The sequence below is a fragment of the Megalops cyprinoides genome, chromosome 15 (genome assembly GCF_013368585.1).
Source record: "Megalops cyprinoides isolate fMegCyp1 chromosome 15, fMegCyp1.pri, whole genome shotgun sequence".
NCBI lineage: Eukaryota > Metazoa > Chordata > Actinopteri > Elopiformes > Megalopidae > Megalops > Megalops cyprinoides.
In genome coordinates this window covers 8273422-8298805 of record NC_050597.1, presented here as the reverse complement: position 1 = coordinate 8298805, position 25384 = coordinate 8273422, and the positions used below count along the sequence as shown (strand labels likewise).

At 43.2% G+C, this 25384-nt stretch overlaps 1 protein-coding gene across 1 annotated transcript in view; it reads left to right on the top strand.

Annotated features, from left to right (window-relative positions):
• LOC118790297 (protocadherin-15-like) overlaps positions 1 to 19056 on the top strand; it is a 205604-nt gene extending 186548 nt beyond the window's left edge. Inside the window, 14 exon segments of the mRNA XM_036547202.1 lie at positions 2046 to 2222; positions 3062 to 3280; positions 4869 to 4877; positions 5190 to 5300; positions 5961 to 5966; positions 7806 to 9021; positions 9211 to 9455; positions 12634 to 12655; positions 13148 to 13189; positions 13317 to 13390; positions 14582 to 14696; positions 18136 to 18243; positions 18246 to 18365; positions 18563 to 19056. Coding sequence (XP_036403095.1) covers positions 2046 to 2222; positions 3062 to 3280; positions 4869 to 4877; positions 5190 to 5300; positions 5961 to 5966; positions 7806 to 9021; positions 9211 to 9455; positions 12634 to 12655; positions 13148 to 13189; positions 13317 to 13390; positions 14582 to 14696; positions 18136 to 18243; positions 18246 to 18365; positions 18563 to 18808 — 2710 coding nt within the window. The 3' untranslated portion in view covers positions 18809 to 19056.
• Positions 19057 to 25384: the final 6328 nt, after the last annotated feature.

The window sequence follows — 25384 nt, the reverse complement described above, 5'->3', positions numbered from 1 at the left end:
CGTCACTTCTGCCCTCAATTAGCCTTGCAGAGTCCTGAGGAGAGCTGTCATTCATTGGTGTCGCCGCCCGTCACAGATGAAAAAGCACCCCTGCTATTTGACCACTCCCGATAAGGGCGGTGGAATTTTCCTGTCAGGAACTCGACTGGGGGGGGGGGGGGGGGGGGGTGTGCATGGGACTGCCATGCTGCAGCGTGTCCCTTTGTGTCATCGAGAGTCCCGCGTCCCAAACAGCGCTGACACACCTCGAAGGATCGGGCCGAGCGCCAGGATCAGCGTGTGTCCCTGTCAGTGTCGGTCCAGCCCAGCAGCCCAGATTAGCCACCAGAGCTCAGCATGAGTCAGATGCGGGCTGCTTATCTGAGCCTCCCCAGTCCCCTGGGAAACGCTGTCAATCTTACCAATGTGCAGTTTCCCCCTTCTCCCCCCTGTCTGGCTGAGAAAAAAACATCCAGCATGTTTCAAGCAACTGAATCCAAATGTCTTCCCATACTGAAATGGGGGGCCCAGTGTGTATACGGTGCTGACCGGGACACAAGGAGATTTGCTTTTGATGTCATTTCGCTGTAGACGGTCAATTTTTTGGGTCAGCGACATGTCGTCCGTTTGAGTTTCCTTAAAGCCAACAGTAATAGTGTGGTGGGGAAACAGACACAGATGGCATTTCGTCCTTTCTACTAACTTGCCACGATGCAGGCGCATTAGCACAGAATCAGCATTATGGGTTACAGCGGGTCGTCTTTGAAGAATGCATGGACAGAATATGTCTTTCCACAGTATGGTAACTGGGTAGAGGAGAGCCATGCAACAGATCCATGTTGTTTTGCGAGTTTAAGAGGAATTAGAATTGTGTGGGTGGAAGTGAGGTGTCCAGTCTGATATCAAAATGTATAATACAATGGATCACAAGTGGCTCAGTAGGCAAGGTGCTCGTCTTCAGTGCAGGCTGAGCCATACAGCCTCGGTTTGAAACTGGCTATGCTGTCTGTTCTGCTCCTGTGGGCTCCCAGTCGTTGATGGCAAATTGGCTTTGTTCTGCTGAGGAAACGGGTGGGTAGTTTGGCCACAGCGTTCTCGTTTTGCCGCTCTCGCCGCCACTGCCGGTTGCTTGGATGACATCAGTGGAGCAGGGCCTATCCTCAGAAAGAGCCATTGGATGCACTTGAGGGTATTGGAGGATTCCATTTGTCCTGCTTCAGTGCTCCTGCTCAGGTGCAGAGGTTGCTGTGAGATGAGCCTAATGGACAGCTGGTGATTCCAAACAGCTGCATGAAGGAGAAAAAACACGAAATAAAAGGAAGCATTGAGAGATTTCTGCTTTTATAATGACTCGCATGTACTTTTACCTTTACTTACTTTCAGGGAACATTGTGATACTAACGATGGAAAAATCATATGCTTTTAGAGTAATTGACTTCAATTTTAGGTTTGAACTTGAGGGTGATGAAAAATAAGGCAGATCATTTATGTTTAAATAAATGAATTAAGCACCAGCACCCTAGTGATTAGATTTAATACCCCATGCTGTAAGTTTCATTAACTGCAAAAGTTAACCTTGAATATTTAGAATCTGGGAGTCTGACTCAAAATGGATCTAAGCTTGAATGTCATTGTTGATGCCTGGATCATTTAATTCAAGGGCCTCTCAACAGAAAAAGAATGGGTCACTCCTAATACAGTATTAAGGCCTTCATTAAGCATACATAATACTTTATGGCGATTGTCTACATAGCACGATATACATGTGATACATTTTTGTATAAAATGTGCTTTATCACATTATGTTAGCCCTTGCAACTGTTTATGAATTGGTTTAGGCAGTAGTAATGTCATTCTGTTCAAAATGTTATAAATGCTTTACAGTTGTTTTATGAAATTATGTAGTGTGATCCAGCAATCATTAAGTTTATTTTCTCTCCATTCATACTGACAGGGCCTCTGTTATCAGGGGTAATAAGCAATGATCTTTCTATTTTCCTCAGTCCAGCCCCTGAAGTAAAGCCTGTCTAATGTTCTGTTTGTGAACTGTGTTTGCTGAAATGCAGAATTTTGGAGCGCTATGTCCAGGACCAGATCCCTGGGGCAAAAGTGGTGGTGGAGTCCATCGGAGCACGACGGTTTGGAGACGGTTACGAGCAGGAAGATTACACCAAATCGGACCTAATGGTGTATGCCATCGACCCTCTAACAAACAGGGCTATAACCCGGCAGGAGCTCTTTAAGTAAGCACATGCCCTGCTTGTTTTTTTTCCTGTATCTTCCTCTCGCTGAAACATCCCTCCCTCGATTCTCATTACAGATGAGGCATTCCCATTTTCTCCATGCCAGGTCTGGAGTCAAGGAGGGCTGCTTCTAATTCCCCCCTGGACTAATGAGCCTAGACATTCGCTTTGTGGGCAAAGTGTTAATCTTTCCACACAGGGTTTACTGTCCTTACCAGCACTGTATTGTGAATGATGTCATGTGTTTAAAAAAAAAAAGATGGTAATTTATTGGTATTTGATTTCAGCGCTCTTTTACAACGGTCTTATCAGTAACAGCCACTTTTGAAGGAGGGTGTTATTATAATGGCAGGCTGATAGCTCACTTATTTGACGAACTCCAATCTGTGCTATAATGGAGGAACAAAGCCTCGATAAAAGTCTGCCTGCCATGCATGCGTCACTCTGGACCATGTGATTAGATGTGTGTTGGCAGAGACATCTGACTTTGAGTGAGCCTAACTCATTTAATATTGATTGCACTGTAATAATAGCGGTGAATACAGGGGAATGTTACAAGGTTATTGTAAGTGAGCAATTACTCCACACATTTGGTCCTTTTAGGTAGTGAAAACAGCCCTCGGGCATAGTTTAGCATTGCCCCGCCGATATGATAATGAAGTGGCAATAAATGGCAGGTCTAGCCATTTGGCTGTAAAAGTCCTGAAACCATTTTCGCAAGGGCACTCCGGTGATATGCAGCTTGACTGATACATTTCATCAGTGCCTGAAATTGACTGAACACCTCCGATAGGTGACCCAGATGAACCTGATTGTGTAACACTGCCACCCGCCCCCAGATTTTTGGACGGGAAGCTGCTGGACATTAATAAGGAGTTCCAGCCCTACCTGGGCGAGGGTGGCCGCGTCCTGGAGATCCGCTCCCCCGACATCGTGGAAAGCGTGAAGAAGGCAGCGCAGGCCGTGGGCTACACGGAGGGGGCGCTGTTGGCCCTCGCCATCATCATCTTCCTTTGCTGCATCCCCGCCATCCTAATTGTCATGGTTACCTACAAACAGTGAGTGTGTCGTCAGCAGGAAGGTGTGGAAAGCAGCATGACTTCAGGGCACCAGGGAGACACTCCTCTTGCACCCACACACACGCGCGCACACACACACACACACACACACACACACCCTCACACCCCATAGCAGCTGTTTAGAGAGGTCTCTCTCCGTAATTAGCCGCTGAGACTGCTTTGAGAGCCGGGCTAATCTTCCATTGGTGCGGCGTGAAAGCAGATTAATTAAACGCCATGTGTGACAAATACTGGGGTCTCTTTGTGGCGGTTATGGGATATTTTCATGCCCCAAATGAGATAACAAAGCAGCATATGGCAGTACTGAATGTTTGTTTGTCGAGACTGGCGGTAAAGATGGCACAGCAAAGCTGCTGCTGGGGGCAGGGAGTGTTTAAACAAGGGGAAGTAGAATTCCTTGGCAGGCTGTACCCAGACCAGCTACTGTGCTGCTGTAGAGTCTGAATTAATATGGAGACACAGAGACATTGCTTTGGTTTGACTGATCCGAGGGCACTCCGTTAGACAGCTTGTAGTGACCTTTTCAGAGCATAGTGGTGAATCTGCTGTTGTTGATCTCTCTGTCTTTTCATCTGTAAACCCTCAGTCTATTGACTAATCTGTCAGTGTTTGTTCTGTTTATTTATTCATTGCTTCATTTGCGGCTTACACATATAAACGGTAATTAAGTGCAAAGTGCAATGCAAAGAGTGTGGAGATGCTGTAAGGAAGCTGAGCTCATAATTTATAGGCTACAAATTTGAATCCCAGATGGGGCACTGCTGTTGTACCTTTAACAAGGTACTTAAACTGAACTGCCTTAGTGAATAGCCAGCTATATACATGACCATATAAATAAAAAAAACGTATGTTATGCAAGCCACTTTGGATAACAGCTTCTGCTAAGTAAAACAATGATTAAAATACAAGTACTGCACTGTATGGATGCAGGTATAACAGTCTCAGCAATAACAGGCTGACAATCCTGCAAATGGTCTACACACCTAACTTCTTCAGCTGAGTGTACAGAGCTGAGGAAGCCATTGCAGTCCTAGAGGATTGCATTTTAATGGCCCACAAGCCTGCTGCTGTAAAGCAATGAATGGAACTTTTATTTCTGTTTCATTTTCTGTAAATAACTGATGCCAAGATGAGAGGAAAGAAAAGAACAAAAAGCTTCAGTTTCAGAGAGCTTACATTTTGCCGAAGGACAGCACTAGTTTTAATGCTTTTTGCATTAGGAATTGAACAGAATTTCTTATGAGATGTCTTTAATTTTTCTCAGTTGTGTAATAACATAAATTTGAAGGAATTGCTAAGTAAGCATTTGCTGTTATGTGAGTAAGTTGAAAAGGAACGTTTGAATTATGCATGCTCCTCCACCTAGAGCAGTGTGTATTAGAAACAGAACCGTCAAGAGCTTGGCATACATTTATAGGATCTTAGGTTACCATTAGGATCAGTTACTTTTTCTTGCCCATTTTCATTGTGTCTAATTAATAATGAAGACCAGCATCCATGCACTAATTTCTGTGTTATCAACTTTTTTTTCTCTTTCACTCTCTTTTTTTGCATTGGATACCACCAGGTTCAAAGAGTAAGTACAATCAATATCTATTTATCTTTGTGTGAAACCCTGCAGCGTTTACTGAAATGTTTCTGTGATTCAGCAACTTTCTTTCAAAAGGAAGAATTGTAGTCATGATTGGTATGTGTAAACAATAATACTTAGTTTTAATTATACTATATAATACAATAGTAATGCAATAGTAATAAGCACATTTAATCAAAGTATACACCTAGAGTTAAATCGAACTGCAGCACAATCAGCATTGAATATCTGTGCTGATTAAACTAGTGATCTTTGATTTCTTTTTTTTGTAATTTTACTTTAATTCCATTTTCTAAGGCTTCAGGCAGAGTGTGCCAAAACGGCTAGAATCCAGATGGCACTTCCTGCAGGCAAATCTGCTGGAGGTGCCCCCAGCAATCTCTACGAGGAACTGGGGGACAGCAGAACGTGAGTGCGCTTTTCCCTTTTAACATGAATTACTGTCAAATATTCCTTTCATCTGAAGTCAACCTCTGCTCTGATACAATGCAAAATGATTATTGGTGTCTCTTCCACATTAATCTGAAGGAGTAATGTGGAATGCTACTCGTTCTCAGCCATTCATATTTGTTGCAGTCATTCCTTCTCTCCAAGCGTGATCACATCTAGATCACATCAAATTATTTCACCTTTGTAATATTTTAAGTTTTTGCTCCGCGGTGCACACCACTTGGCAGAATCCAGAGTTCAGGCAATTCTGCACCACTCCATACCCACCACCCCATCAAGGTAGCCTAGTTAAACCCAGGACACTGCGTTTAAAGTGGAAGAAAGAGCAACTAGTTAGATAAAAACTAGTTCAAAAGGCAGTTCAAAGTAAAGCATCACAACACTGTTACACTGTTCATCCCGGGTCAGCTCAGTGGCTTGCTGAGGATTCAAACCGTCTATGAAACTCGGAGCCATTAATGCATTTGAATGTACCATTTCATTAAAATGCGATGAAAATTTGCAGTGGAAGTTGAATATATTAGATTGGACAGGAATGGGTCAGCTGTTATCTGTTGTATAGTTGATTTAATTTTGTGGAATGAATGCAGAAATGAAATTAAATAGACTGTTACAAAGCCCAAAGTCATTGAGTTTTGGCCTGTCCACAACTGTGGATGAATATTTTTACCAGCTGCTGTGGCTTTGCTGTTCTGGTGCTGGAAAATTACCTCAGAGATTGCAGAGTAGTATTAGGCTGCAGGTCACAGTTTTTGCAATGGTGAGAAAAGATATGAAAAATCAGGCTAATGATGCCTGAAAGTGTTTCCAATGAGGACGGCGCTAACAGCAGGTGGAACGCTGGATCCAGGGTTTGCAGCAATGTTCGTTGGATCTATGTGCTAATAAGCTGCTAAAAACATTCTCAAAGGAATCGCACCATGTTCAGAGAATCCATGTCATTCAGACACTTGTCCTGTGGATCATAAATGACAACATAGATATTTGGCATGACAGTACCATGCTACTTTTGAGTTCTTTATAATGGATATCAGAATTATTCTCTTTCTTTTATTATTATTTATTTTATTAATTTTTTTTGCATCTGCATAAAACAATGTCGATCCGTTATTACAAGGTCACGTTGGTATGATCTCATGTTGCCCATCACAGCCCTGAAGGTGGCACTCTTTTAGTGTATTGGCTCTCACTGTCATTAACCATTGCTTCCATTCTGTGTTTAACATCTGTTGTCTGCCTGTTTGTCTCCTCTCATGTCCTCTCTTCACCCTTCTCTGGAGTCAGACTGCAGTAAGTAGTACTCTCTAACACCGGATCCAGGTGTTTAGACCCTGTACGCTGAAAGAGCTGCCGGCTCATTAGTGGTTTTGCTCAACTTTGCCTAAGCTTTCCCACTCAATTATAGAATATCCTCCTAGGGGACTGAGCTTGCTAATAATGTGCACTGCTCTCAACAATGTGCTGTGCTGACGTCGGAGGTATTTTAGGTGCCGAGACTCCTTTCTTGCCAGTTAACTTGTAGCTTCAGTGGGCTGGAGCTTCTCCTTTCAGCACAACAACAGAGTAGAATTTTCAATTTATGTTACCTGTACAGGCTCATTCAATGTTACCTGTACAGGCTCATTCTGGAGTCTAATTGTTGTGTGCCAAATCTTGTGTTTGTTGCAGATGTGATAGGTAAGATTGCCTTTAGAAGGTAAGGTAAGATCATTTTTAATCTCAGCTAAAGCAGTAACAAAAAAAATTGCTTTGGCTGATCACGAGGAAATGTCGCCCTGCCATTTTGTGTAGACTTGGTGGAATCCCTCTCAGGGTGAGGCTGTTAGATTTAGAAGGCATTTTAGAATGCATTTCACCCCCATTACACAACAGGTATTCTCTGCAAGCAAAGCAAAAATACTTTTTTGCTGAGGTTATTTCACATGAAAATTGTCTTTACTTTTGCTTTTCAGCTTGCATAGTGCCTGTCAGTAATTTACACAGTACTTCACAAATATATGTGAACGTAGACAACTTACTTACCAGCAGGGCTTTGTGTCAGCAGTAGTAATAGCTCCTGCTTACTGTGTTGCTTAGATATTTGTGCTTTCAATCGGAGCTGACAGGATGTGCTCTGTTTTGCACTAGTGTTTCCCTAGACATAGCTACCAATTGAATTAGTTATTAGTACCTCTGCTGTTTGTAAATGGATTGAAATTAATGTTTACAGTGGGCTTTTTTTTAAAGATCTTCATAAAGTGATCCTTTTTATTGCACCTACCATATGAACACACATAAGCAGATACTTATTTTATTCCTGCGTTTGTTTTACTAAAAGCCAGTGCCAGCAGGAGTGAGGTTTAGTGGTGTGTTGCAGTAGGCTTTTCCCAAAAATGTCACCTCTCTCTTGCCTCGTTCTTCACCCCTTTGTCATCTAAGTTCCTTTCAAATTCTTTCTTTTCTTTACCATTTCCAACCAAGCAGGCGTAAAACGTCTTTAATAATGGACGGTGATCGGCAGAGGCTCATAGGCACTTTCGGCACGCGGGCCATGGCCCCGCACCGGCCCTCCGCCGCCAACGGGATGCTCTGCAACAGCCTGCCCAGATCCGCCAGCAACATCACTCTCCTGTCTGACAAAAACCCGCTGACCACCAAGAACCCCCTGTATGACGACAGGCCCCCTGACAGCCCGGACGCTTTCTTGCCCGGCAGAGGCTCAGTGCAGGCCTGGACACTGCCATCCCGGCTGCACTCTAGGCAGGTGTACGAGTCCCTGCAGAGGCAGATGGCCATGGGCCAGGGAGACTGGGAGCTGCAGCTGCTGAAGGCCGACCTGAGAGACAGCAAAGACGACCTGGACAGCCTTGACCTTGCAGGCAGGAAAAGCATGGAGTCCAGGCTGACGGTCAGAGAGCAGGCCAGGCACTTCGAGCAGCAGGCGCTGCAGGAGAGGACGCCCCGCCAGGGTCGCGATTCACGGGGTTCCCTGTCTCTCTGCCCGGGAGATGTGTGGGACGTCGCGCCCGATTACCCGTTGTCTGGCCTGGACAGCCATTGCGGTCCCGGGTCGTCTGTGGGCAGGGACGATCCCCCCTGTATTCTCATCACTCAGTGTGACCTCTCCCCTCCGCTGGCCAACAAACCCACCCCGCCGGTCCTGCGCAAGTTCAGCTCCAGTATCTCCAACTACATGACAGTGGAACCGTGTGAGATCATGGTGGAGATTATCCCTGACCCGCCCGATGTACCGCCTCCTCCTCCTCCTTACATTGCTCCCCCTCATGCTCCTCCCAAAATTCCCCCTCCTCCTCTGCCAATTTCTGCTCCCAATACCGAAAATTCCACCCCCGTCCAACCACCTCCACATTCCCAGCCCCCTGTCCGCAAACCTGCACCCCCACCACCACCTTCCCCACCCCTTCTCCCCAAACCTGAGGCCTCCGAACCACCTTCTCCACCCCCTCCCCGCAAACCTGCGGCTCCCCAACCACCTTCTCCACCCCCTCTGCGCAAACCTCCCGCCCCCCGGCCACCCTCCCTACCCCCTCTCCCTGAACCTACACCCACCCAACCACCTTCCCCACCCTCTTCCCCGCCCCCTCTCCACAAACCTGCACCACTGCCTCCTCTGGACACACCCCCTTCCTGCGATCCTGCCCCTCCCGTCCCTCATGATCCCGCCCCTCCCCCTGCCCCTGTACCTCCCGAAGCCCCACCCCTGCCCCCTCCCCCACCCCTCCCTCCTTCTTCTTCCTCCACGGCCCTCTGTTGTCCATCTCCCGGCATGCCATTTGTCCTGCCCCCTTTAGCCTCCGCCACATCGCTCCTGCGCCCGGTGTCCTCACGCCCCCTCCCTCCTCTCCCTCCCGCTCCACCCGAACCAGAGCCCCTGCAGAAGGAGCTAAGGGGCGTCCTCCGAAACCTCCGCAACCTGGCTGCGATAGAAAAGTCCGTTGCCAACTTGTACAGTCAAATAGACAGAAGCAAGCAGGCGCCGCAGAGCGTCTCGCACCCACAAGTGACCGCCGAGCCCGACGACACCCCCCAGTCTCAGCCTTCCCAGGAGCCGAGCCAGCCAAATCCCAGCCTGCCCTGCACCACGGAGGAAGTGGAAAAGCACTTTCCCTCGCAGTCCACTGTCCTCTGACTCATTTCACCCTTCCATCCACTCGCTCCACCGTCTGCTTCTCATTTTTTGTTCTTTTCTTTCCAGTATCGTTCATTTCCTGCTCTTCCGATGTTTTTTGAAGCTCTTTTCTCAGTGTATGTTTTTTTGTGCAGAATAAGATTTATTTTTAATCCTCAGATATCTGGAAAAATGAAATTATTCAGCTGTGTCTTTTGTTTCCTTTAAGTTATGCTATATGGACATATATCTGAATGAGAAGACACATTAGCACAATGCTAATCCTCCCTGCTCATGTAACTAGCAGAATGCAAAAGGAAGTGTTTGAGAATGATGATCAGTGTTACTGCATTGGTCACGACCTGGTCATGATGTCACAGTGTTGAGTCTGACTTGTATAAAGCTTTGCTCACCAGCTCCCAGCATGCTTCCGTTTCTCTTTTCTTTCTCTCTCTGCACGTCCTGTTGCACCTGACACTCCATCCATAACACTGCTTTCAATCTCGGGCACTGCGTTTGAAGTCAAACGCGCAATGTTAAGGCCTTTCAGCCCGGAGGGGACTGATCCGTCTGAGTTCAGCTGGGGAGAACTCTTTCGGTCTGTCTGCTGCAATTTTGCACCTTTCAACTAAGACAGGCAGGCAATCAAGCTGTCAGTCCAGATGCAGCCCATCCACTCTCAGCCTAGCAGACACAAGAGTACGGGAAAAAAGATAGCTCTTGTAGTCACTCTTGTTGGTGTAAATTATCTGCCATTATTCACTCACAAAGCACACTTCGTCCAGAATTCGATGTTTGTGACCGCCAGACTGTGTTGTCGTCTGTCATTATAAGTCGTGCAAATTTAAAGAAAGGTTATTGTGGGATACCACATTGAGTCAGAGCGGTGCGAAATTCAGCAACGTACAGTAAGCGAAGTTTATCTTCGGTGAGAGTGCTTTTGCGTTAGTCTGTTTGCCTTTGCAACTTAGGAAGTCAGTTTAACGACAGCAACGATAGGATAAAGATTGCAGTTATATATTACGATACCCTCATGTCACCTCTGACGCACCTATATGTAGAGCAAATGTTGTTCATGTGAGAAGTCTCTTGACCTCTCCCCATGTTTTGTGCAGAAATGTATTTAATTTATCTTGTATCTTATTTTGTACCTGTGAAAGGACTGAATGAATTCTATATGAATCCTTATAATCAAGACTCTGCAGATATGAGACTGATTAAACAACTTCAATGAGTGGCGTTACCCTATGAACTAACAGTATAATATGATATTGCAAACAGAAAGAGTTAAACAAGAATGTGAAATCCTGCAGTAAACCATTTTGGAGGCCAGAGGTCAGAAACGTGCTTACTTGGGTCCCTTCAGTGAGATTCTGTTACTGCACCTGTTTTCCATCACATGAATGAGTGGCAGCACATTCGGGGAGCTCAGTCTCTGATCGGTTTGTGTTTGTTTTTGGTCTTTGGATATTATCTATTCAACAGCCCGCCTCTGCAGAAAACCTTCAGTTTACTCTGGGATTCTGCCAGCGTAAAAGCGTGTGGTGTCATGGCGACGTGATTATCTTTGGCACTCGGGGAGGACTTTCACTGCAGACTCTGAGAGGGGAGATAATCCCATCCTCAGGTGCCTTGAACCTGGTGCATAATCCATTTCCCGATAATTAGATTAAAGCACAGATGTGGAGTAATACCCCACCCCCCCATCCCAACTCCTCCCCAACATCGCACCCCCCCCCCCCCACACTTCCACCCACCTCACTGTGCTATCTCCAAGAATCAGAATCTCCGTACAGTGCAATATCAGTAATGGCTGCTGGCAACCCCCTGAAAGGTCTGTCTTTTGCTTTCGAGAGAGCAACCAATCTGAACACATTCTGTATCATCCTGCCTGTCCAGAAAGGTATGGGACAGTATGGTGCGCTGTCCCAAACAGAAACAAATCTAGAGAATGTGTCATAACGTGAAAGGCTGAGAAGAAATTCAAAATATCTTTCAGTGACAAATATTCCTTTGAAGTCCTCCTCGCTCACAACAGCAGAAAGGGGAAAAAGTCTGCAATGCAGTGTACTCAGCTCACCCGGGTTTAGGGAGGTGCATTATCTTGCTCTTTTCTTCTTTTTTTCCCAGGGTAATTAAGTGTTTTCTTTCATCTGCCGTTGAATGGCAAAATCATGTTCAGGGAGAACAGAAGCCCTGTTTTCAGTGTTCAGTTCATAATGCAAATACCAGTGGGTCAGACAGCAGGGTGCTGTAGAGGTTAGGAAGAATGGCTTGAGAACAACTGTTGTACCAATAATAATATGCCTCAGAGGCATTATTATTATTATTATTATTCATAGCTGTATATATCCAGCTATGAATAATAATGTAATATTATAATACTATTATAATATGTGAAATTCGACCTGTACAAGTCTGCCAGTGTTAAAAATGACATAATAGCACTGCATTTTTTATTTATTTACAGTGTTCAGTCAGGCATGAATGAAAAGGAAGTTGCTTCTCTTGAATAAGACGCGGGAGTAAGAAAATGTGTATGTGTGTGTTTGTTTGGGGGGGGGGGGCAGTATTTAAACATGCAGCTCAGCGTGTACGGTCATAAAAGTCAGGGCTTCACATAACATTATTGTCGAGTTCCATCTGGAGACGCAGTTTTCTTTCTGCATCGCTAGGAAACAAGGCCATTGACTAATTCTTCATGAGTCGAGGCCCACACACTCTGCATTATTAAATGTGTGCCATTTCCAGTTGGCCAAAATTGTATCTACCATGTAAGTGTTTTCACAGAGGCAATACATCACACAGATTATATCTGAAAGTTAGTTTCAAAACTTTCTGATGGCTTTGTGATTGGCTCCCCCTCTTTCACTGTTCACTCTTGCTTTCTCTTCATCTGTGTGCTGTTTTGTTGAGTAAAGGGAATTAAAGTCCCCGTAATAAAAACTCCATAACTAATGCAATTTATATTGACTGTGTTACCGGCTTGAAAAGTGAATCGCATTTTAACAATACTCATATATTTGAAAACGAAAACATAAAGCTGAATGACACACAGCTAACACGTAAGTAAAATATAGCACTATAGATCCATGTCTCTAATTGCTTATAAAACAACTCTAAAACGCTATGAATAATTAAACGCAGACACTCATCATTCCCAAATTTCTCCCTCCCTCACAGGCGAGGATACGGACGCCAAGAGGTAAGGCGCCCTTCTTCTAAAGCGTATTGCATTTGAATTGGTTTCATACTCAAGGCAGGAGAGCACATTCATTATGTTTCATCATTTGTTTCCGTGGATGTTTCATGACACAGAAACAAAATTAGATTTTGATGAGATGCGTGACAGCAATACTCACCATTATTACAGCAGTCAGTGTGGAGCACACAGATTGCAAAACCCACTGTTGATATTGATAGTTAATGCCTTGTGGAGGTCTAGTTTAACAACTGCATTTCTGTGTTAGTGAATGGTCATGTTGGGAGATGTAGCTTTGGGTTTGATAAAAGTCAGCTATTGGCCAACTCTCTGCAGGTCACTTTGCTGTCCCTTTCCCTCCAAGCTTTGCCAAATGCCTCTTACCACAAGGGGGCTCCACTGCTGCAGTCTTCAAACCTTTTACATCATCTCAGCAAACCTTTCAACTCTGTATTCCTCTGTTTCCATTTCTTTTCCTTTTCTTTTGGTCTTTAGCAACAACAGCAATTGCTGAGGCCTTCTCTTCTGAGACCAGAGGTACACATTTAATCCTCTTCTAAAACCATGAAGGCAGTCTCTTGCACTGTTGTGCAGGGACCTTCAGTGGCTTGCTGTTGCTTCTTTATGCTGAAGTTTATTTGCGTAACAGCTGGTTTCTCTGCAGGAGCTCTCTATGGAGTCCGGCATCGACCCAGGACAGGAGTATTACACTCAGGATTACTATAATTATGATCAGGGGTGAGTATGCTTCTTCAATCAATCTGATGCAGACATTGTTCTCTATTATTCCCTTTCATATCCTGATAATACCCTTCTTCCTGTTTATAATTGCACTTTCTTAGCTAAGTAACATAAAGCAGTGTTGCCAGAGATTGCCAGTTCCATTCTCATGCGAGGCACTGCTGTGATTTACCCTTGGTCAAGATGTTTGGATCTTTTTATACAGTTATTTACCCAGGTAATTCAGGTCAATCTCCTTGGATAAGAGGGTTTGCTAAGGAAATGTAATGTCATGAAATGACCAGAAATGGAGATTTTTCAGAATGTGTGCAGCATTTTGAAAGAACAGCATTTATGTTCTGTTTCAATCAGCACCTCATTTCCAGTGCAGTCTTTCCTTCACTTTCGCAATGTGTGGTGAATTATTCATCTTTTTATCATCACACATGGGACAACAGTTATATTTTCCTTTGGTAATAGTGAGAACAGTCGAGCATGAAAGCTCGGGACAGTGAGACCTGCCTTACGGCCTGCAATAAATGAGGAAATGTTTAGTTATGGGTAGTTACAATGATGTGGAGCAAACCCTGTCCACTAATTCCAGGATTACTTTTTCACATGCCAGAGATGCAGAGAGGAAACTCTACCCCCTAGCAAATCTCATATAAACTCTAGAAGAACAATGGAGAGCTAAAGAAAGGAAAGGGAAACCCAGACAATGCCAGCTTCATTGCAGGCTCTAACACTCACAGCCCCTAGCAACAATATTCAGTATGTTCCAGAGTGGCTGCCCTAGCCATATTAAATAAGTTACTACTATAATTTTAACTAAAATAAAAATATGGCTTTAATTTTCTATTTGACAAAAAAAAAAAAGTTTTATTTTTTCTAATTTTTGAATGTAATTTTTTTACAATTAAAATAAGGTTCTACACAATGAGCATGCCTTAAATTTAATAATGAATAAAATCCCAAGTAAGAGAAACATCTGTCTTAGTGTTGTAAGTACTGTTCCCACAAAGATGAATGAATGCATAATCAGATTTATGTTTTAAAGAAATATGTATCCAAAATCCAGATAAGCACAGGTGCATTACTTAAATTATGTATATATAGTGGCATGTGATGATGTTATCTGAATAAATGATGAGGTGTCTGTGTGTGTCTGTGTCCACTATACTTGCTGATTCCTCCCTGTCTCTTTCTCAGGTACGACCTGCCCCAGTATGGCAGTCGCAGGAGGCTGATCTCTCCGATGTACGACGAGTATGGGGAGGTGATCATGGAGGATGACGGCTACTACTACAGTCCTCGGGGCTCTGAGGTAGCTTCTTTCCTGACCTCATTTCTGTCACCAAAAATAAAATAAGATTGGCTGGAAATAATACAAATCTCCCTCAAAACTATTATATGAAAAACATAGTATCGGTCATTGTTATTTTAGTCAAAATGCCACAAAAGTGCCTTTTCAATCTCTTTATATGAAGAGTGAAATTTCATTCAGTTGAATGGAATTGATTTACTTGAAATGTGTAATTGCTTAATGCTACATGTGACACATAGAAAAGTCAACACATAGAAACACAGACACATGGAAAGTTCTTGTACAGCAAAATTGTGCCACACAGAAAACCGCTAGCTAAGTAAATATCACATATGAAAATGCTGACTGCTTGGAGTGTTGTCACTATGGCAGGTGCGAGGCAGAGGGCGGGGCAGACAACCAATGCGAGGCAGAGGCCCACCTAAGAGGGTTGGGTTTAGGGATCAGCCTCCCGATGAGGAAATCGAGGAAGCGGAGCCAGTAGAGGAACCCGCAGATACCGGAGAGTCAAAGGCCGCAAAGAGGCTGAAGTCGGTCATGAAACTCAGCAAATTATTAGCAGGCAGTAAAGCCACGGATCAGCCAGCTGATGAGGCAGCCCAGCAAACCTCTCCATGGAAGAAAGCCAAAATATTCCCCATGATGTTCAAGGGGAAGAAAGATAAGGACTACGCCAAGCTAACGTCGGCCAGGCGCGTTGGCAGCCAGGAGAGTTTAGCTGGTGGGCCGTCGACTAGCGCGGCAGACAGTGGCGCTCCTGAGCCGTCCTCCGCGAAGAAGCGGCTGAGCAAAGTGCTGAAGCGCATCAACATCTCCAAGAAGCTCCAGGAGCGGCGGAAATCGCAGAGCAGCGTGAGCAGGAGCTCGGCCGCTGAGAGCGAGAAGGAAGAGTCTGCGTCGCAAGCTGCCAGCGAATCGGAGGAGAAGAGGTCAAAGGTCTCCATCAGCGTTACGGGGGAGAGCGAGCAGGAGGCCAGCGGCTCCGAGGCGGAGAGCGGCAGTCGCAAGAAGGAGGCCTCTGGGGATGAATCCTCAGAAAAGAGCAGCGTTGCAGCATCCACTGAGGACAAGGACTACCTGAAGGTGGACCTGGACCGAGACGACGCCAATGAGAGCACCGTGGACTCGGACGAAGAGCAAGAAGAACCCCAAGAGGAATCTGATGAGGAAAGCAAGTCCAAGTCTGAGAAGGAGGACGAATCAGAGGCAGAGAAAGAGTCAGGGACAGAGAAAGAATCAGAGTCTGAGAAGGAATCGGGTACAGAGAAGGAGTCAGGTACAGAAAAGGAGTCGGGTACGGAGAAAGTGTCAGAGACAGAGAAAGAATCAGAGACAGAGCAAGAGTCTGAAACAGAGAAGGAATCGGGTACAGAGAAGGAGTCAGGTACAGAAAAGGAGTCGGGTACGGAGAAAGTGTCAGAGACAGAGAAAGAATCAGAGACAGAGCAAGAGTCTGAAACAGAGAAGGAATCGGGTACGGAAGAAGAATCCAAGACAGAGAAAGAGTCAGAGACAGAGAAAGAATCGGGTACAGAGAAAGATTCTGAAGAAGAAGAAGATGAGGAAGACGACGATGAAGAAAAAAGAATGGTATCTGGGGAGTCGGGAGAAACGGTTTCTGGTTCACAGGTGTCTTCGGCTCGTTCGTCCATGAAATCGTCCCGGACCGGGACGAGCAGGAGATCCTCAGAGAGATCCAGCGGTGAGACGCTAGGAAGTGAGAGGAGCAGCGCTGCCTCTGAATCGGGCTCGCGGAGGTCCTCAGTGAGGTCATCCCTCAGCAGGAGGTCTTCAGAGATGTCCAGTGCAGGGACAGAAGGCAGCATGGGCGGCAGCATGGGCGGCAACAGCGGGGACATGTCCGATGGAGAGCCGAGTGGCTCGATGGCCAGCGAGTCAGAGGAAAGCGGGTCGAAGTATGGCAGCTCCCCGGCCAGTGAGATGACAGACTTAGGCTCTCAGTCAGGAAGCGAGAAGAAGCAGCGCATAGCTCCAGGTCCACGCACAGTGGGAGCTACAAGTCCAGGAAGTCCATCCTCACTGGGGGATCTGAAGACACCATTGACGAGAAAGCGAGGAGGAGGAGGAATCATATGAGGAGGAAGGAAAAGACGAAGAAGCAGAGGTTAAACCCTCTTCCAGAGGAGCTGAGTGACAGTGCATTGTCCAGGAGATCTAGCATCTCAACTGTACGAGCAGAGGAAAGCCTTGACTCACAAATTGAGATGCCATACAGCACAGAGACCAGCAGTCGCATGATGGAAAGCTCAGGACGAGTTCCATGGAATGTCTCCTATAACGAGGTTGACGAGGATGCAATAACATCTGGAAGACATCCATTGCTAGCAGAGAGATACCTCCCAGAGCCAGGTCTCGGGACGTCAGCGGAAAGAGCAGATCCGCTGCCAGCTCCAACGATGAAGACAAGGATGAGGACAAAAGAGGAGTCCATCTCTGAGGGAGACAACACCTCTCTTTAGACAAACAAGACATGCTGACAGTAAGATGGGATGGGGTTGCTTTTCATTCTCGAGTGAAGTGGTTGCCGTTGTCCCTAAGCTCTCTTTCGAAGGGTTCTCTTTCGATACACTTTGAAATTGTAATCTCTTTAGACTGGGAACTGCAGTCTGAAGAGGTTGTTTGAAATTGTAGTTTTTCAAGTCCTTCCTTACTGACTTTATTTTCATCCTTTCCCTCTGCATCGCTGCTACACTATATTCTGCTGCCGTGTTACATTGGTTTCAGCATGAGTGGAATGTTCTCTCCTTATGGTATATGGTTTGTCTGTTTTTGATGCAGTGTGATTCAGACTCTTAATCGGTCCAAGCTACTCTCATTCTCAATAGACACAAATAAAGTACACACATGGTGAGACAATATATCTATGCAGGTATTACTTTGTTTTACTTTCCTACAAAACATCTTGTTTTGGCAGACACTCTGAAATTAATGTCACATTTTGTTCTGCAAGTTAAGGGTTGGATTCTGCGATCTGATTGATGTGATGTATAGTAGTGTGTGTTTCTAGGCTGTCTAATCAGGTTAGCACAAGTTAACTTGTGATAGGACTTGAGTAGAGTTACCATCACACTGGGCTGAGAATGTTGTTAGCTTGGTCTCACACTGTTCATTTAACCTGAATGGATTCTGTTCCTTTGTGCTGGAAGTCAGTCTGGATAAGAGCATCTGCATAAGGTAAAAGTTTAGATTGAACCTGGGCCTTACACAAACTGAGCAGACTGTTGCAGCTGAATATAACTGATCCTTTACATCACCCAGAAGATGCCATGGACGAGTGGACCTCTTCAGTGCTATAACAAAAGCTAAATAACTGTCTCTGTGTGATGCTGCATGTGACTTGTTGTGACCTAAGTACGGGCCAGCAGTAAATTTATGTGAAATGTTCTGTAATTAACCTGTTCTGTACTTGCGTTTCTAGTATGGAAGAAGCAAGAGGATTAAGCTTGTTGTTGACCGCGAGTACGAGACCAGTTCAACGGGGGAGGAGAGCACCCACGAGTCCCACAGAAATCGCCTCTCCAACATCTCCACCACAGCAACATCAACGGGAATGTCTACCTCGCTCAGAACGGGTCCATCATCAGGACCAGGAGGAACGGGCCACTCCAACACTTAAAGGGCAACTCCCCTGCCCAGGCTGGCAAAGCAGTTTAAAAAGTTGGATAAACTGCAGTGACTCAGGAAGAACGCTTCCCCCTCGGCCAGGCCCTACCACCCACAGCCGTTTCCTCTCCCACCAATGAGAACCTGAACACGAGGCCCTCTAGTGGTTCTTAGCTTCTAGCACCACGGGCCCCGGACAGTATTGCATCAAAGTCCAATATAGTGAAAGCCAGGAATGACAGAGCCTGCGGCTTAGACGAGCAGGAGTCCACTTTGAAACAATGCAGGACACAAAAGAGCCTTTAGAGTCTCATAGCGAGCACACGCAGTCTGACGAGGAGGAACTGTGGATGGGACCGTGGAACAGCCTGCACATACCAATGACAAAACTGCTGACTTATTCTGCTTTTACATTAAATATTTTATGTCCGGTATGTCTTTTTTTTTTGAAGGGTAAAATTTATAGTGTACACCTATGCTGTACATGATGAACCCTGCCATTCAGTGTTTGAGAAACAATGTAGATGCACTTTAGGGTTTTTTTTTTTTAATTAACAAGTGAAATTGATTTCACTAAAGTAGGTAATCTTAAAATGACTAATAAACCCTTTTATGAAAAGCAATATATTAACAAAATTGCCCTCCACTTGTCAGTACCTAATAAAGGATTTCAGAACTTATTAACTTTAAGAAACAAGAAGACTGATCAACAGTCTACCGGAGATCAAAACACTGAACAGGCTCGTTTCTCAGAAGTGTTTTCTGAGGTAGTTGCTTACTAATTCTATAGTAAATACAAGAAATGGATCTCCTAGATGCAAAGTCCATATATTTTAAAATTAAATCAAACTATATGTGTATTTTGGTAGTATGATACTCAGTTTACAGACACTGAGGCTTTTGATTTTGTTTTTCTTTCATTTAGTCATTATTTTACAAGAATTCTATATAGCAGTCTGAAAGCATTAGATGTTTTTTATACATAAATATATATGGAAGCTTGGGAAATAAATTGAATACTGTCATTGTGTTACATATTTGCACACTGCATACATATTTGGCATATGTCAATATTTTGGCTACAATTTTATGGTTCTTAATTGACATTTGTAATTAAAGTGTGATATTTTTAACCAAATAAAATGCAATGTGCTATCCTCTGGTATTACTCGGTTTTTGATATATGATACACCCACATCTCCAGAAATGAAAAAAAAAGAACCAAAATGCTGTATCGTGTACAAAAATAAACATTCCTCATGCATTTAGTTATTGTGTTTTTGTTCTCTATCAAAAATAATAATTTGTAAAATGTTACACTGCGCGTAAGGATGAAAACATTAAGCTCTGCTTTACCTTAGAACTGTATGTTCTGTCTGCACAGATAGTTTGAGTTACTGTTTTCCTCTGACAAAACGGGCATCTCTTATGAGCCGAATGAATGAAGGGAGATGTATACTTAGCTGAGCAGCAGGGTTCGAACCTGGGTCCTCACCATCTGCACAACAGATAGTTACATCTCCTGTAGATGGTTAGATACAGGAGAGCACAAGAAACTGAAACCTGTTGACTCAAAAAAGAACCCAATGAAAATGATATTTTTCTGTTATTATATTAGAAATGCCTTTATTTCTGTCATTATGTGACATTTTTCATCAGACCTAATAAAGCTACCCATAAATTGTAATTTGTAATGCACCAAAACACTGTTGACTGTAATATCGATTTGAGAGTCAGCATGAACCACTAGATGGCATCTTAGATGTAATGCTCTGAGGATGCATATTTCATCCACTAGATGGTGTTTTGTATCTTATGAAATGATTCCTTAAACTTTACTGAGTCTAGACAAAGCTGAAAAAGGAATGTATATGACACACATTATTCAGCACAAACCTGTACATGTTGAAGCCACTATGAATGATAATGGTAAAAATAAGAATGAATAATAATAGTAATAATTGAAGATAGTTTAGTATGGATGTGTTGCAAAAAAGTGGATAAATCAGTTCAAGATAGTTCAAACTTAAATTACATTACATTACATTACATTACATTAGTTCAATTTATACAGCTGGATGTTTTACTGAGGCTATTCTGGGCTAAGTACCTTGCCCATTAACAGCAGCAGTGCCCCTTCAGGGAATCAAACCAGCAACCTTTTGCTTACAAGCCCTGCTCCTTTCCACTATGCTGCGTTGGTACCCGCTTTACATACGGGACTTAAAGACGACAGGATATTGATGGAGGAATTGGTGCTGTAGGAAAGGGTACAGGACACATTGTCACACAATATTTGCATGATGGCGGACAGCTCAAGCATGTTTTCATTCTGATTATACATGAGGTGTAGTTAATGGGAGGGAAAGACTTGTGGGAGAAGATGTGGACAGACGGCGTAAGGGTGAGAGTGTGGCATCTTCCATCGACGTGTTAAAAGCAGTGGTCCTGGGAGCGTAACCTGCAAAACTGCATTTCAAGTGTCATGGTGCTGTTATGTCATTGAACAGGAGGGTGCTACGAGATGGCCGCTTGTGGTTGAGTGTTACACTATTCTTAACAAAAGATGGCCTGTAGTGTTTTCTTATCTAATGGCAGTCTGCAGTACTTCAGGGTGTATCATCCTCAGATATGAATGCTGTATATTTGTAGCCATAGTTCATTGAAATGTTACCAAAGAGCACACATTTTTCTCCTCCTAGGTGTTACAAACATTGTTTCTGAAAGATAAGAATATGGCTGTAACCATGACCCATGGATGCTCAGGAGTGATCCTTCCCCTTTAAGTGCCTGCGTTGGATGACCTGCATTCCCAATGATCTGATTTAATCATATTTATGGCTTTGTGTGTTTGAAATGAGCACACCTTCTCTGTGCTCATTTCACAGTCCTGTTTTTGTTTGTGTTGTTGTTTGTGGAATGCAATGTTGCAATCCTCCAGCACACAGAGTGCTGCTGATATCCTATTCCTCATTTTGAGCCGGTGTTCTCGTGGTGAGGAGTTCTGCTCCCCTGCTCGATTTCATACAGCTAGCTGCTGTATCACTGAAAAGTATCACACACACACACACAAGCTTGACTTGAGCTTGCCCTATATCAAATACAACCCGATTGGTCGATTGATTGGTACCTGTAGATTCTGGGAAATTATTGTTGTTTAAGGTAGCTAAACCCTCGTGCACAAAGTTTGTGATTTTTGTCTTGGTGCCACTCCCCTTTTTAGCAATGAAAACAGATTGCATCTTATTGCGTAACCATATGGTTAAAACATTTCAGTCACATGTTCTTATGAAGCCTCATTCATAGGACATTCTGGATCCTCCTGCTTAGAAGAAAACTACTAAGAGAAAATGGATAATTTACAGGGACAGGCCTGAGTTTAATTATAGTTAAAATGATTACAAGATTGCTGTATAACTGACATTAAATACAAACTAGCAGCTCTGCCATTACAGGTAGATTGGCAAAGCCCCCATAATTACCCATAATTCTATAATTAGCCATCTAATCTCAGTGTGGAGTAAATCAAAGTGTCAGAATTTAGATCCTGCGGGGGAAAAAAGAAAACACTGTCTCATGGTTCGAGTGGAAGTCTGAGGGAATGCAGACTTCCTGCTTGTGGAAGCAGCAGATTGCAGGTGGGGTGATAAGTGTGCGGTATAAATATTCAAACCAGTTTACTCACACTGCATGTGAAATGTAGGTTCTGTAGCTGGATACATTAGATTATCGCAAGCGCTCTCTTGCCTTCAGAAAAAAACAAACTGTCAAGTGGTTTGAAAACAGGAAAACAAGAAACAAATGCACTTTGTAGAAGAATGAACACAGGGTCAGGGTCTGGTTCAGTAATGCAGACACCTTAAACGGGTGTGTTAAATTAGCACAGTTAAATCATTTCTAACGTGGCAACATTGTGGTTTATGTTTTGCCCTCTCACGTCTACAATTGCATCGGTGAGTCAGATGTGAGGTTGACTTTATGCTTGCCAGGTTGGCAGTCTAAAGTTTGCCAGTCTGGTGGTGCTAATGATTATGAGGGTAATGCTGTTGTTGATTCTCATTTTCCAGTGCTGATCTCAATATTTCCTCAATTCATTAGTTTAAACAGATTGAATATTGAACCATAATGCTATTGCTGCTTATTCCTTGTGTGTGTAATGTGATGTCTATAAAAGGTAAAATATGTGACATATTTGTGTCAACTCAATTAGGAGCTGACTGCAGTTAAAATTTAAACAAAAACATGCTTCATGATGGGAAGCTAAATGAGTTGTATGAGTATTGCATGTCATATTAAATGTCTTACTTCAGTGCACACAGATATCAAAGCTCCCACCTTTACCATGAGATGTGAGATATGCCAGTGAGATTTCAGTAACATGTTAGTTTATCACATATAAAAAGACCTATATCATATATCAGTGAGGTATCAGATATACCAGTGAGACATGTGAAATATATCAGAAATATCTTTTGCTGCCATGACTTAGGGACTCAGTAGCCTTAAGGCACTAATTGGCAATTTGAAACAAATTAAAGTATTTTTAGAGCCAGATATAAAAGGTTTCCAATACCTTTTCAAAGATTGCTGAAGGCAGTAGTTTGAAAAGTTAAAATCTTTTGGACTTGTCTTTATTTAAAAGTGCGTGCGAGACACAATTCTTTTGATCTATGTTTTTAGCCTATGGGCTGAGACATAACATACTTCTATTAACTACTTACCAAGTACCAGTGATGATACCACCATATAATGTTTAATTTAACACCAGCACATGGAGTGAATTCATTTGCACAATGATGGTTTTGAACTCAATGAGTTCAGTTTCTTCCAGCTATTCCATGATATGAAAAAGATGCATTTTGTGCTATAATAGAATAAATAAATGAGCACAAAGCACTATACACACAAAAACACACTTGTGTAAACATTACATTTATGATTGTATACCTTGTGTGTGGCCCTCCCAGCCAAAAGCAATTAAATGTTTTATAAGGGGAAGAACCATTTATCCCCAAACCCTCTTTATTGCTCAATTCTAGCCACAGAAGTGCTAATGGTAGCTAGCTTTTAACAACACTATGGCTCAGGTATTGCATGGAGCCAAAAATATTACTTTGTGTGATTAATGTTATTACCTGTTTTTTCATGTGGGAAGCAACTCGCATAGCTTGACAGTTTAAATGCAGACTATATAAACGAATAATTATGTATACTTGCCCTAATAAAGCAACAGATAGATAAAGCAACAGAGGCCCACTTTCAACATATTGTTTTGCTTAGTTGCAAACAAAATGTGTTTCTTCTTTATTCTGGGAAATGTTTCACATTTTATATGAGTGGTCAAAATCTTAACTGCCAATTGTTAGACTTGGTTTTAGCCATTTCAGTCTGCAGCATTTGTTTTAACAAGAAAGATTCAGTTTAACTTTCAAGAAAATGCCATGCACTGCAATATGCATATCTTAATATATATGAACACCCAGCATGGTACATGCATAAAACCACATAATATCTAGCTTTCTTAGTCATTGCTGCCACCTTGTTAATGAGAGATTTTATGTATTCCTGGGTTTGCCGCAGGCAGGAAAGGGGAAGATGGACACATTCCATCCAATAAAATTAGTAGGCCAATGTAAACAACTGTGTCATCCGTAAACATGGTAACAATGGTAATTATGCCCAGCTGGAGATCCTACAGGTACTCAGTCTCCAGAGAGAGGGAGAATCAATGCGAGCATATTTGTAGAGATTATATAAAAAAAAAAAAAAAAAATCATGGACAAACATGACATGTTCAGTACAGTGACAACACTGGCCAGGAATGTTTCAGAAATGCACACGGATACAATGATCTTTTACTTCACTTACAGCCAATTTCATGCTGTGACATGTTATATCAAAAGGTAGCATCTTAAAATCACTAACAAATGTGTCAAATTTGGGTGTACCAGAAAATCATTTATTGCTCTCGTTGTGCGACAATGATTAAGATTATGCTTGGCCAGGTGTTGTCTTCTGTGGAGTGATGGATTTGCTGAAGTGAAGCCTGTACACAGAGCATGCTTTTTACAAGATACTGATACACAATACAAGTGGGCTTCTGTGTAGTTATCTGAGTGGGGTCTAACACATGTCTTATAATCTACCTCAGCATCTGACTATTTCTACCAGTATAAAAAGATACACATTCTCTTTCCAGCTCATTCCAAGATCCGACAGTATAAAAAAATAACACACATAACACAGGACAAACAAAATCATCCATTCAGCTTCCAAGCAGTTACCTTCTACATTTTTGTGTGCCTAAGTAGTTTTTCATAATAGATCTCGACAGCAAGTAATTTTGTGCTTCCCAGAGTAATGCTCTGTATTTACAAAAACCTCAGAGCAAGCTAGAATGAAAATAGCTTCATAATAATTCCATAATGGCTGCACCCTGAGGTGGTGACACATTCGCAACTATACATTTTAAAATTATTGGATTGTGTCAGTCCTGATTAGAACCATTTGGCCACAGTCCACTTCGACAGTGTGTCACGTACCCGTGCAATACTCTCACTTAAAATTACAAAAACAGCACGCTTTAGGCTTCAAAGCCTTAGATGTACTGAAAATGTACCTGTAAGAAACACTGGTATATGTTTACCTCTGGTAACATGTTCTTACTTTGGAAACACTTCCATCAATTAACAGCAAAGCTTGACATTAAATTTAGTTTTTGCTTCTCAACTCCATTCAAGCAAAACCTCTAATTTCTATTACTACCACTGCCTTCAGTCCAAACAAAGCTCCAGCAGAAAAGAAGAGGTACTGAAAAGTCTGCTGCAGCAGAATGTGGATGTCACTCTATGTCACACGGATTAAGCATCATATAAAAACAGCGAAAGGCGCCAGCACCATACAAAGTCAGAATTCAATTTAAAGGCACAAAATGCCTTTCTGTCTAGCATTAGCCCACCACAAGCTGACCACCGAGTGCTTGAATGGTGTCATAAGTAAACACTGAACGGGGGTGGCAGGCCACAGGCTTGATCAGAGCCCCAGTCTTCACAAAAGCGCCCATT